This window comes from Saimiri boliviensis, chromosome 8, assembly GCF_048565385.1.
Source record: "Saimiri boliviensis isolate mSaiBol1 chromosome 8, mSaiBol1.pri, whole genome shotgun sequence".
Lineage (NCBI taxonomy): Eukaryota > Metazoa > Chordata > Mammalia > Primates > Cebidae > Saimiri > Saimiri boliviensis.
This window is the reverse complement of record NC_133456.1, coordinates 59446013-59460643: the sequence shown is the minus strand read 5'-3', so window position 1 is coordinate 59460643 and position 14631 is coordinate 59446013. Positions and strand designations below refer to the sequence as shown.

The following is a 14631-nucleotide window of genomic DNA, read 5'->3' as shown; positions in this document are numbered from 1 at the left end:
TTGAGATCAGGAGTTTGAGACCAGCCTGGCGAAGAAGGAGAAACCCCATCTCTACTAAAAGTACAAAAAATTCGTCGGGCATGGTGGCAGGGGCCTGTAATCCCAGCTACTCCAGAGAATGAAGCAGGAGAATCACTTGAACCCGGGAGGCGGAGGTTGCAGTGAGCCAAGATTGCGCTACTACACTCCAACCTGGAGGATAGAGTGAGACTCCGCCTCAAAAAAAAAAAAAAAATAGGTTTCAGCTAACATCCTTGCACTTTCATCTTTTGTGCGTGTGGTGTATGTTTCTGTAGTGTTAACTACTCAATGAAAGCATTATGCCTTCAGAAAATTTAACAGGTACCATCTAAGTAGTAACCAGATTTATGCAGATTCTTTGACAGCTAATATCTGGTCTGTTTTGGGTCACAGAATATCAAAGGAGAAACCCTGTCTCGCTTTCTGTACAGTCATTCATAGGCACTCTTATCTTCTCCAAGCAGGTTCCTGAAATTCCAGAGTGGCCTGCTGCTTGTTCATCAGTTTCAGCACTTACTTGGAGCATTATCTCAAGAGTGCCCCATAATCATTTGGCATTACTTTCCCCTAACTACCTGCATGTTTAAAACCCTTATCAAGTTTTTAATTATTCACTTACTTCTTCCTCCCAACAGTATAGTGAGATCATAATATTCTTTGTTATTATTCCAATTAAGTAGTTGTTGTTACTCCAATTTGATTAAAGAAATGATAAAGGAAAAGCACACACCAAAGAATTCCATGAATTGACCGAGGTCACTGTGGAAGGTAGCTAGTTCTGTGGAGGTCTTGGAAATGGAGTTGTCCTGTGCTCCAGTGAAGTCAGTTGCTCCTTAGAGGGTCTCTAGCCTCCTACTTGGAGAAAACAGAACTATTGGTAATACTTCCATCCCAGCAGACGCCATCAACAAATCTTCCAGGTCGCCTGTGTTGACTGAAGAATAGAGAGCCAAAGAGAGCATTTGGTTCCATCTTTATGTTCGCCTATTTTAGGAGACCCTGGAAGTGCAGGGGACCTCTTTGGGGATTGGAGTCGTCACCTCTTGCATCAGCACAGTACTGTTGCACACACTGGAACCTGGAGCACAGAAGCACCTCACTCATGGACATCGAGGTGTGTGGTCACCACGTAGTTAATGCACAAGGAGAAAGAACTCCCGGTAGTGATAGCACATTAAAGCATGAGTATCACTGCTATTTTCAATGCAAACGATTAGAAATTTCCTAATGCCAACAATGAAGATAAGTTCAGTAGGTTATGGCACTTTCATAGTAAACAATGAATCACTTTAACAAAAGAGATTAGATGAAAAAGCGCATTGCAATTCAGAGCTTCTCCAGATAGAAGAGGCAGGGCATGTCTGAATCATCTTGGGAAATTTTTCAAACTACACAGTTACTCTTCTCCAACTGCACATTCCTGGCCCAGATTCTGCTATAGTGCCATGGAGGGAGGGGTGCACTTCTGAGCCCTTCTCCACCCCTCCTCTTATAAATCATTACTTTAGTAAGTCACTGTTATCAGGGATGTTGTCATGTATCTCATCTCTCTTGCATCTTAGAAGATAAGATACATTATATTTGAAAAAAAATATAGGGAATTAATATACTTCTGTAAAACATAGATTACTATTTATGCCATGATAAGTTCAAGTGATCGCATTGAGTTTTTTTGAAGTTGGCATGTTTTATAAACAAATATAGATCTATAAATACTGAGAAAATTCCTGGAAGGAGCTGCACGAAGCTTTGAAGACCCATTTCTTCTTTCCTTCATTTATTATGTATTGGAGTTTTGCTGCACTGTACTCTTCCCCATCTTAGGACAGAGGACCCAATAGTGAAAAGGCAAAAGTCTCTACCATCATAGTCAGCATACACATTAACAAATGCATTCATTATATAATAACAGTCTGTTCATTCATCTGATAAATTGTTGCTGAGTTCCTGCTATGTGTCTGGCCCTATACTAGATGCTGGAAATATAGCAGTGGTAGAAGAAAATGACAAAATCTGGCCAGGTGCAGTGGCTCACACCTGTAATCCCAGCACTTTGGGAGGCCGAGGCAGGTGGATCACAAGGTCAAGAGATCAAGACCAGCCTGGCCAACATGGTGAAACCCCATCTCTACTCAAAATACAAAACTTAACTGAGTGTGATGGCACATGCCTGTAATCCCAGCTACTTGGGAGGCTAAGGCAGGAGAATCACTTGAACCCAGGAGGAAGAGGTTGCAGTGAGTGGAGACCGGGCCACTGCACTCCAGCCTGCCAACAGAGCAAGACTCCATCTCAAAAAAAAAAAAAAAAAAGAAGAAAAGAAAAGAAAAGTCTAAATCCTGCAGCCATAAAGCCTACAGCCTAATGGAAAGAGATGGCATTAGGTAGAGTAAACCTGCAAAGTAGCTTATGTGAGGAATTACGGAGAAAATGTCATTAGAGAGGAGGAAAAGGGGGCTATTAGCAAAGCCAGGGCTGCAATTCTAAATACACTGGTCAAGGAAGGCCTCTCAAAGAAGGTAGCATTGAGCAAAGGCATCCAGGAGATGAGACAGGGACCCAGGCCCATCTCTGGAGAAGTTGCTTCCAGACCAGGGAAACAGCAGGTGCACAGACAGGTTGGCAAGAGCATGCCTGGCATGTAGAGGCCCCTGGAAGGAAGTCATGTATCTAGAGAGAACCTATAATAGGGAGATGAGTAGATGATATGGGGTTGGCCTGTAGAGCATTCAGGCCTGTGGGTTTTGCGCTTGAGAGCATAACCAGTTACCATTTTAGACAGACTCACTCTGGCTGCCGTGTTGAGGACAGGCTGGAACGGGGCAGGAGGGCACAGCAAGACCAGTTAGGAAGCTGTTGCAATGGTCCAGGCCAGAGACGTGTAGGGTGGACCAGACTGAGTCTCACTCACTCCACATTCACTGGAGATGGTGTGAGTTGGTTGTGAGAATTAAAGAGAGGCAGGGGATACAAAGTGATTTTGCAAAACATTATGCAAATGTAAGAAAATATTATTTTTTTAATTGTGGCATTTATGAAAAAGAAAAATTCCATGAGGGCTTGCTCTCAAGAAGTTTTCTCTCTACTGAAATGTAACATAAACTCTGCAGCAGGCACGAGGCTATTTGACATGTATTATATCATTTACTCCTGAGCTAAACCCTGAGGTCTACAGATTTGAGGAGTTAATAAATACCTGGTTTATATCCCCCAGGATAGAGGGAGCAGCTCAGAAACATATGCAGCTCCTACAAAGAGAAAATAATACATTTAAAATGAAGGCACATCGTCCCTTTATGACTTCAAGAACATACCTTTGTCTTCTTTTATCCAGTTATAAAATCTCAAAGAGATGTGCTAAATATGTGTGTGACCTCTGTGTGTAGAGATGCATCATAATTTATTTAGGTACCATAATTATTTAACCAGTTCTCTATTTCCATGGGAGTCCAAACTCCCCTGGGTTTCTGGGGACTTCCCCAGGCTGGGGGTTGTTATCTGGCTGCCATAAATTATATGCCACAAACATATGGGCCTCTTTGGTAATGCAGCCCAGATGTGAACATTTGAAAGACTTGACAGTGAGGAGCAAGCAAGCATTTAAATAGGAGTGCAGGGACTTGGTGTGACCTCACCGAAAAAGCTCGTATTCCCTCAGAAGAGGGTGACCTAAGGTGGCTCAGGCTGGTACCACCCTGCTGCAGTCACAGCCGGGATCTTGGCATCTTTTATCCCCCTTATTTGTTTGAATGCATCTTGCTTTTTTTTTTCTTTTTCATTTGGTCTTCTCTCTTCTTCTCCCTTCTTTTCCTCTTCCTCTTTCCAAGTCACTTTTCCTGGGTTCTAGGACTGCACGTGACCACTCAGTGGTACCCCAAAGCATTGTCTGCCACACTCAGGGCTGAGAAGAACTCACTGCATTTTGGGGGAACTGTAGAAGGAAACCTGGAGGCAGACTGCTGCCTCTGGGTGAAAACTGCTGCAAACATGGAGCCCTTGAATTCAAGACTGCTAACTGCCTTCTCAACCACTCCTGGCCTGGTCTTTGGAACGTTAAATCTTTAGAAAGAGTTTAGCTCGAGGAAGCATCATGACTACAAACCATGAGTCCTCATTACACCTGATTTTTTTGAAGAGCCAAATACACGTGACACATAAAGACAGGCTGTTACAAAGGGAAAGACTGGTTGATATGGAAAGATGCTTGCAATATATTCTAGGTGAAAGAAGTAGACCACAAAAAGTCCATGCAATATGATAAGACTTTTTGTAAAAATATTTTATAAAACATCTGTAGAGATAGAAACTAAGTTTAAAATGCTTGTCTATATTTTTCACTACAATGAGCATATTACTTGAGCAAATTTTTTTTAATGCAAGTATGAAAAGAGATAAGAGGAAGAAAAGACAAAATATCCGTGACCAGATGAGCATGAGTTTGTTTAAAACCATCAGAGGGTAGGTGATTTACAATAACGAGAGGACGGGAAAGTTCATCTTTTCATGGAGGAATGTAATTTAAAGGCCCAGAGAAACAACTGATTCCTCCTACTTAGGCTGAGCCAAGGCTACTTGAGGGAGGTGTGTGAGTTAGCCAGAGGTCTTTGCCCATCCATCACACTCCCAACAGAATGCACAATACCCCAAACATGGGCACTACAAGGGCCGGTTGCCCCAGTATCACCCATGACCCCCTAACTGGCCCAGCCTGTTCTGAACTTCCAGGCAGGTGGTTCATGGCCTTCATCTTTGAGGATCCAACATCCACATTCAGACAAGAGTTCAAGAAAGACATAGAATCCACTGAAGCACATGCTCGATCCTGATTCCAGTTTCTTACAGGATTCGGTTTCTCTGTGTACTCTGTGGGCAAATACCAGAAGTTATTTTTAGGAATTTGCTCACTCCCCCCTCAAATCTTTCAGTCCTATCTTTTGGTGGGTGTGCCTGTGTTTCTACAGTTTTAAGGAACAGGTGGGCCATGAATACTTATAGGATGTGTGTCTGTGTCTGTGTCTGTGTCTGTGTGTGTGTGTGTGTGTGTGCGCGCGCACACGTGCGCGCGTGTGTCTCAAGCCAATGAAGAGGCAACATTAAAAGTAATGAAATTGTATTGTGAAAGACAAAAGAAGCTGTGGAGCACAGAAATTAGAAGCTTGGCTTTTAGTGCAGGGTTCCACTGTAGCAGCACTATTAACACTGAGGACCAGGCTATTCTTTGTTGCAGGGGCTAAGCTGTGCTACAGGATCTTTAGCAGCATCCCTGGTCTCCACCTACTGACATCAATAATGCTCCCAGGCTGGGCACTGTGGCTCACGCCTGTAATCCCAGCACTTTGGGAGGCCAAGGCAGGTATATCACTTGAGTCCAGTCCAGCCTGGGCAACATGACGAACTCTGTCTCTGCAAAAAATACAAAAATTAGCCTCGGATGGCGGTGCATGCCTGTAGTCACAGCTACTTGGGAGGCTGAGACAGGAGGATGGTTTGAGCCTGGGAGGTTGAGGCTGCAGTGAGCTCTGATCAGGCCACTGCACTCTAGCCCAGGGAAGCAGAGCAAGACTGTCTCAAAATAATAATAATAACACTCCCCCAGTGCTGACGATCAAATAACATCTTCAGCATTGGTAATACCCCCACCCAAATATAGAGAAGAGAGCTTTAGTATCATCGTTAGGTTCATAGTCCAGCTCTTCCACTTACTCGCTATATAGCTTCTGGCACCCTCTTGGGCCTGTTTTATCACCAATATAATGCAGCTGGTGGCAGCACCCACCTACTTTGGGGGTTATTGGAGGACTACAAGTGCTAACAGGTAATATAAACCCTCTATAAATGTTAACCTCTATCATATGTTAACATACACACACACACACACACACACACACACACACACACACACGTATATATGTGTTTTTTTGTTTTTGTTTTTGAGACAGAGTCTCACTGTGTCTCCAGGCACCAGGCTGGAGTACAGTGGCACAATCTTGGCTCACTGCAACCTCTGCCTCCTGGATTCAAGCAATTCTCCTGCCTCAGCCTCCCGAGTAGCTGGGACTATAGGCGCATGCCACTACACCCAGCTAATTTTTGTATTTTTAGTAGAGACGGGGTTTCACCATGTTGGCCAGGATGGTCTCGATCTCTTGACCTCATGATCCACCTGCCTTAGCCTCCCAAAGTGCTGGGATTACAGGCTTGAGCCACCATGCCCGGCCAACATATATTTTTATGTTATAAATAACAGCCTGCCTCAACCACGTGTGCAGTGGGTGAAACATTCTATCATGTTTCTGTCACAGCCTTTGAATATGAAAGCTCTGGGATTGTCTGGCTTGGATCTGACCCATTCCCCTTTGCACTGGGTAGAGGATCTTATCATTTGTCTTCATCATTCACCATGCCCAGATGTTACCTTCCCACTCAACCTTCCTCCCCTGCCTCCTCTCCTCACTCCCTCTCAAAGCATCTGTCCCTGCTTTCCTGTGAAGGACTAGAGCAGGCTGTTTTAAAGCAGAGAGGCAAGCACTGGGAATTCACCTGCCCCTGATGCTTCAGGTTGCCTAGGGAAGAAGACTCCCTCTCCTTTCTGGCAGGTCACAGCAAGGACCTGACTCTCTTGGGCCTCCAGCCCTTCTAGGTAACTCAGAAAGAGTCACATTGTGGGAAAGGAGCAAGAGGGCAGGTTCCTACAGGCTTACCAGGAGGCCATCTCTGGTTCTAGCCATGTCTGGAAATTCAAAAATGAGGAAGAGAATTCCTGGCAAAGGAGCACATTGTAGAAGCAAACAGTGCTTCCCCTGGGAATTCTCCAAGACTGTTCTCTTCCCACAGATGAAAGGGAACATATTGGACTCCCATAAGCACTGCATAATAGCTTGCAGAAAGTGATATGTTTGGAGAAAGTGAAATATACTTAAATTACACTTCAGCCTTCAGCATGCATTATAAAGTGAGCTCTGACTACCTCGCAGGGTCATTACAAGCAATAAACAGAGATCTCCCTGCTCAGAATGTGGATGAGATCTGATAGAAATCTGTCTAGGCGTGTGGCTGCAGTTAAGTGCCTGAGATTACTCATGGTGACTAAATGAAACCCAGAATGAGGTGTTTTGATTTAGCCCTCGATGGACGCCAGTCGCAAACTCAGTATTGCTCAGAATGCAAAATGATTGAGCAGTTCTTGCCCAATTCACCTTCTTTGAAGATATCACTCAGACCTTGCAAAGGCCCTGGGAAACAAAGGTGCTCAGCTGAGGAAGAAAAGTCAAAAGTGGTTAGAAGAGCATTCGTTTCACACTATTTTCTCGTTTTGTATTAAAACGAACATTTTTTGTAGCATTTGTTTCCTTGAGAGAAAGAACTTAGGAAAGATACTTCGATTTTTTTTTTTTTTTTTTGAGACAGAGTCTTACTTTGTCTCCCAGGCTGGAGTGCACTGGTGTGATCACGGCTCACTGCAACCTCCACCTCCCGGGTTCAAGCAATTGTCCTGCCTCAGCCTCCTGAGTAGCTGGGACTACAGGCATGTACCACCATACCCACCTTATTTTTGTATTTTTAGTAGAGATGACTTTTCACCAATGGTAGCCAGGGTGGTCTTAAACTCCTGGCCTCAAGTCGTCTGCCTGCCTTGGCCTCCTGAAGTGTTGAGATTACTGGTGTGAGCCACCACGCCTGGCCAGATACTTGGAATTTTTATTCTGGTTGTTACAGTTAAAGCTTTAAAGATGTTCCCAACTAAGTCAGTGCCTTTTATTACAGTCACATTAGTAGAGCGATAATAATATTCTAATAATCACCGCCACTCATTGCTACCTGCTATGTTAAGCACGTTTCAAACCCTCTCATTTCTCCAGTGTGTAGGGCAAGAAGTCAGAGGTACTGAGAGTGGAGCAGCTGCCGTAAGGCCCCAAGACTGATCAGCGCTGAAGCTAGGATTCAAACTAATGTCTCTCCCACTCCCTAGTGTTGACTTGTGACCACTAGGAATAAATGCCACAAGACGAAAATATTGGCCACGTAGACTTAAGTGACTCTTCAAAGGACAGCCACTTCCAAACAACTGGATGTTGTGCTCTTTGACATCCTTGTGTTGCCATCTGGCTGGCGGCGCTGTGACTTCCAGCCGTCTTTGTTATGTCATTGTGGTGTGATGTTCTGTCATCACTAATGAGTGGTTAAGCCAACCAAGAAAGGGAAAAAATGCTAATGAGAGGAGCCGCGAAAGCACAGACAAAAACTTCCTGAGCGAATTCTTTTCTCAAGAAATTACACTTGCAAAGCTGAGGTTTGTCTCCAAAGTGTGTGCCTATTCAAATGCCTGGGTTCATTCTGAAGCTGAAAAATTAACTGTGGGTTTCAACTTAACAAAACCTTAGTGAAATCGCTCACAGTGATCATGCAAAAAGGAAACAGTATCCTTTTGCAAAAAGAGCTGAATGAAAGGGTCTTTATTTTATGAACCTGGGATGGTCCATTTCATATCATTAAGAAGCCCTGAGGCCAAGGGGGCACAGATAACGAGGTCAGGAGTTCGAGACCAGCCTGACCAACATGGCGAAACCCCCATCTCTACTAAAAATACAAAATTAGCTGGGTGTGATGGTGCACACCTGTAATCCCAGCTACTCAGGAGGCTGAGGCAGGAGAATCACTTGAGCCCAGGAGGCACAGGTTGCAGCAAGCCGAGATTGCACCATTATACTCCAGCCTGGGTATAGACAGAGTAAGACTCTGTCTCAAAAAAAAAAAAAAAGAAGGCCTAGATTTGGTTTTCAGTTAATGGTGTGTGTTGATAGGTGTGCCTGAAAAGCTGTTTTCCCCAAAGCTCATATGTGCTTTTTATACACTCCGTAAATATAAAGTCATTACAATGGCCCCCTTGAGGGAGAGAGGGAATCATGGATTCAGAGAGCTGGTAATCAGATGTCCAGGCAGAAAGCATCAGGGTTGACTGCCAGAAAGTAGTGGGAAATAGGAACTAGGACGTAGTCAGAGACTTGGGCTCCGAAAACAAGGTGAACCCAGTTTCTAGCACAAAGGTGTCTGTTCAGAGTTGGATGTGCCACAAATTGACTTGGTGCCAAGCTACCTCGCAACCTGCACGTGGTTTCTCCAGTGCTCAAAGACTAGCAAGAGGGTTGATTTGGCTAATATGCTCTCTGCCTGGAGTGCCCTTCCTACCTTTGTTACCTGGTGAACTCATGCATTCTTTAAGACTCAGCTCAACTGTCCCCTCTCCTGTGGCTCTTAGTCCTATGGATTTCAATTTAGCAGCATTTTCCCCTTGATTCATAAGCTGAGTTCATTGCATCAGGCTGGTGGGCCCCCACAGCATTCTGTACATGCTATATTTCATTTTGATTGTTATCGTAGGAAAGCATTATCTCATATTGGCTTGGACTATGAACGTAGAAGTCTAACAGACCTCAGTTTGAGTCATGGCTGTTCTACTTGCTAGCTGTATGGGTTAGATAAGGTGACTTGACATCACTGTATCTCAGCTTTCTCTTCTGTAAAGTGGGTACATAATTTGCTGTCTACTGCATCTGGCTATACCAAAGATGAAAAATAAAAAAGATTCCTGTAGAGCACTCTGTATTATCCCTAGCACAGAAGAAGCCCTCTATTAACGGGTTCTTGAGTTGCCAGCAACAGAACCACCTGTGGCTAACAAACAAAATAGAGAGAAAACAGAACTTACAAAGCCTCAGAAAAGACAGGGATCAGGGCTTCTGCAGGGGTCTAGGGAGCAGAAACTAAGCGACAGTTTCATCAGAGTGCTGCTAGCAGAATACCTAGGCTCCAACCATCTTTGATCTTTAGGTCATTCTAATCACGTTTATTCTCAAGTGTGAGAGAAGCTGACTGGCCTAGCTTGGGTCACCTACCCCACACCTCGATGAGGGAGTTCTAGTTGAGTAGAAAAAAATGTGCCCTGGCGTCCCCCAAGCAGGTCTCACTCATCTGGTCAGCATCACTCTTTTATATCCAGCCAGTGATCCTTATGACTTTTGCATATGTGACTGCTGCTGTAGGGCAGTGCAGCTTTACTTTTTTTTTTTTGAGATGGAATTTCGCTCTTGTCACCCAGGGTGGAGTGCAATGGGATGATCTCAGTTCACTGCAACCTCCGCCTCCTGGGTTCAAGCAGTTCTCCTGCCTCAGCCTCCTGAGGAACTGGGATTACAAGCATGCACCACCACACCTGGCTAATTTTTTATTTTTAGTAGAGACGGGGTTTCTTCGCTATGATCAGCCTGGTCTCAAACTCCCAACCTCAGGTGATCCACCCACCTCAGCCTCCCAAAGTGCTGGGATTATAGTCATGAGCCACCATGCCTGGCCAGCTTTACTTATTAAATGTCACAATCACAGAACCCTTTTTAAAAAAGTTTTGGAAACAATGAGAAAATTCAAGTGAAGACAAGATTTTAAATATTAAGAAATTATTTTGAGGCCGGGCGCCATGGCTCAAGCCTGTAATCCCAGCACTTTGGGAGGCCGAGGCGGGTGGATCACGAGGTCAAGAGATCAAGACCATCCTGGTCAACATGGTGAAACCCCGTTTCTACTAAAAATACAAAAAATTAGCTGGGCATGGTGGTGCGTGCCTATAATCCCAGCTACTCAGGAGGCTGAGGCAGAATTGCCTGAACCCAGGAAGCGGAGGTTGTGGTGAGCCGAGATCGCACCATTGCACTCCAGCCTGGGTAATGAGAGCGAAACTCCGTCTAAAAAAAAAAAAAAAAAAAAAAAAAAATTATTTTAATCTCTGTTAGTGTGAACATTCATTGACCCTGTGTTTTTAATACAGTCTCCATTAGAGATATCTATTGAAGTGATCAAAAGTGAAGGAAAAAAAGAATCTCAGAAACTTCGAGGAGAAAGCAGACATTGAGTTCTACTAATCTGACCTAGGATTTGTTTAGGGCAGGAGGATCTCTTCCTCTGGAAAGGCCTTCCCCTTCTGAGACTACTCTAACTTTTAAAAAGATGTTTTATAGGTTAATCCACAATCCTTCAATTTACGTCTTTTGCCATGGTTTTGCTTATTGAAGCAATAGAGAACACACGTACCTCTATATATGTTAACATTTTGGTGAAAATGTCACACTTGTCTTGTTTTTCTGCCTATATTTTACATGGTTGAGATGCCCACAGTTACTAAGGGTTCAGCGTTTTGCTGGGTGCTGGTTGAGTGAACTGGGAGCAGCAGCCCAGGAGATGCTGGCTAAGAGCATCATCCAGAGTCAAAGTCATTGTCCCAGACCAACACTTAGGCCCGCCATGTAGTCAGATCTCTAAAACTCAGAGTCTGCATCTGTGAAATCAGGGTCATCATAGGTCCCTCCCCAAGGTGGTTGTGATAATTAAATGAGAGAACAATCGGAAAGCACTTAGCACATTGCCAGGCACCTTCGGAAGAGCTCAGTTAGCTGGGATCCTGCTGACACCCTTTATTTAGGCTGCCCACTGGAAGCCTGACCATATTATCTTCGTTGATAGGGATATAAATGCATGGGAAAGCCAAGAAAGCAGGAAAGAAAGCACACCACCTAATTGAACTGGAAAGTTCTTGGAGATGCACAGAAACTTGTGTAACATGGGTCATCTTAGCCCCGATAGCAGCAGCCAATCTCTGTTACACCTTACTTTGGTGTCTGCCATCACAATGACGTGGCTACCCTGCTTCAGTCCATCAACCCTTGCTGTGGACTCTTGTCCCTCTCTACTCCAGGGCTTCTGCCGCCTCATGGTTTCTGCTTAATGCCTTTCTCTGCCTCCATTGAATCCCTCTGGCCCGCCTCTCAGTCCCTAAGAGACCATGTGAGATTAATTGGCTCATTCATCATGCAATATAAAAAGCATCTGTTGAGTAGCACGTGCTCCTTTCCAGGGCACCTCACCACCTGACATCTCGGTTGCATTTGAGTCAGGTGACTCTCCTAGTCCACGCAGCAAGGCTCAGGGTAGAAGAAAGTAGACTGATGAGAGGAGAATACTGTAAAGTGATGATTGCTGTCTCATTTTAATGCCTCTCTGGACCTGATGAATTAAAAGAACTGAAATTCCTCAGGTAAAAGTTCAGTTCTTTCCTCAGAGGTAAATACAGTCAGGACATCCAATTTAGAAAAGATACAAACTAAGTAATTTGCCCAAGGCTATTCAGCTGATAAACGGTGGACATGAAATACCACGTCTAGATCTTTTAGATTCCAAAGCCTGTTTTTCCCCCAACTCCTCATTCCGTTTACCACCTTTGTACTTAATTTTCTCTTCTCATAAATCTGACACTCCTCCATCTTCATTAACCTCACTTATAAGTGACATAAAAGCTTACAAGTAAAAATATAAAGGATTTGTTTTCTTTCTGGAACTTCCCTTGATGACTCAACATTAAAGGGTGGAATGTTTCGAATGATTTTACCATCTCAGTGACAAAATCTTTCACAGCCCTTTCGGCTGTATTTATTTATCAAAGGTGTCATCATTGGGGAAAGCGAGAAAAAGAGAAGCAAAGGGCAAAGCCCCAACATGCGTCCACAGAGCTAAGGATGGGTTCACCTGGCCACTTCCTAGCCCAGATTTACCTTCACTCTCACTGATCTGAGAGTAAATTCCCTTTCAGACAAAGCACTGAGCTGTCTTGGGGCCTGATGGCTCTTCATGCATTATTCATCAAGCAATGCTCCAGAACTTGAGGAAAACTTCGGAGCCTCCGCATGCCCACTCGCCCACCACAGAGCACCAGCATTTGCAAGCCGGTCAGTACAGGATTATGAAAACAGAGTTGTTAAAGGCTCAGCTTCCTTCCCTCCCTCCTTCCCTCCCCACCCAGGAGCTGTCAGAGCTCTCCTGAGAGAGGGGCCTGCCTGTGACCTGTGGTCTCACAGATTGAAACAGCAAAGTCGTAGAGAGGGAGTGAGGCAGTGAGGCCCAGAATACCCTGATTTGCATGAGAAAAGACCAAGATTGATGGCTGCTGAGAGCTTGGCTTTGAGCCAAAGGAAAACCGAGAGCCTGGAAGGAAGAAAGGAGGGCTAATTGAAACTCCCCCAGTGGATGGGGGTCAGGTAGGCATGAGGCCCTCAGGAACCTCCGTCTAAAAACCACCAAGCCTCAAGCAGGCTTTGGGGTTCAGTTAGGTAGTGCTTGCTCAGCCGACTTCAGCTTTCCACTCTGAGTTCACCTGGGCTTCGTTTTGAAGCTGTCTGAGGTATTATGAACTCCCAGAACATGTTTCAAAGAATGAGCAACACAGATAAAAGTCTGATTGTGGTTGGATACCATTTGGAGTTTCTCTTTAACTCACGATGCAAGACAGAAAAACATTCTGAAAGAGATTTTGTCTGCAGGGATGCATACATACATACACATCGATGCATCCTGTACATACATGTGGTGCACATTTATTTTAAAAAGGAAAAGAAAGCACAACTATCCTCAGGCTTTTCAAATTTCTCACTCTGCTTTTGGGGAACACTGAATGAGGAATGTTGAACGATGAAAATAAATCTGAAGGAAAAACTCCTCTGCTGTTTTTCAGGTTTTACATTGAGAGCATATCGTTTTTAAAGGATAAAACCACCGTGGAGCTGTTTTTCCTGAATGCCAAGACCTGTGTGCACAAGGTAGGTGGCCCATTTGTCGTGTTCACTGGATGCCTTCAGAGTGACTGGGATGACAGGGAGAAATGGTTCTGCCTCTCTGTTCTTGCAATCAAACTAAGAAAAAGAAAGGCCACAGTCTTTTCCATGAATATGTCCTATCACCTGCTACACACATACACAAATGGCATCTTTTCTCAAATTCTGAGTTAAAAGGACAAGCATCTGCAGAGGAATCTTGCATACACACAATCACCACTACTTTATTTTTTTTTTTTTAGACGGAGTTTCGCTCTTGTTACCTAGGCTGGAGTGCAATGGCGCGATCTCGGCTCACCGCAACCTCCGCCTCCTGGGTTCAGGCAATTCTCCTGCCTCAGCCTCCTGAGTAGCTGGGATTACAGGCACACGCCACCACGCCCAGCTTATTTTTTGTATTTTTAGTAGAGACGGGGTTTCACCATGTTGACCAGGACGGTCTCGATCTCTTGACCTCGTGATCCACCCGCCTCGGCCTCCCAAAGTGCTGGGATTACAGGCTTGAGCCACCGAGCCCGGCCACAATCACCACTACTTTAAATGCAGCAAATAATCCACACAGAGTGACCCAGAGAGACACAAAGATGGATCAATCAGATTATAATCAAAACGTCTAGGCCAGAAATCTTTTTAAATAAGGTATACTCTACACTGACAATAATTCACAACTAGCCTTATTTCAGTTCAATTTCTGCCTTCTGATCCCTACATACATGCCACCTTAAATCTAAGGAGGGAAGATTGCTCATAGCCACTTGTTTTCAAGCAGTATCTCAGTTATCTGTGGTAAGGGACCAGGGTTTTTCTTTTATTGTTTTTTATTTCTATCTAATGCATCAAGGACAGATCACTTTAGTAAAAATCAATGAACATGCATTGCTAGAAAAACAATCCCTTGCTGGAATGTTGCAGTCATGTCAAATTGCTATAAAAGTTTTTAAACACTCTCAGTTTTTGT

At 44.3% G+C, this 14631-nt stretch overlaps 1 protein-coding gene across 6 annotated transcripts in view; it reads left to right on the top strand.

Moving 5' to 3' along the window:
• The window catches only part of FRMD4B (FERM domain containing 4B), a 362743-nt gene that overhangs the window by 235562 nt on the left and 112550 nt on the right, over nt 1-14631 (top strand). For all 6 annotated transcript variants that reach the window (XM_074404537.1, XM_074404536.1, XM_010350118.3 and 3 more), the window contains one exon: nt 13574-13658. In XM_074404537.1, the coding sequence (XP_074260638.1) occupies nt 13574-13658 (85 nt within the window). The remainder of the gene's footprint in view (nt 1-13573; nt 13659-14631) is intronic.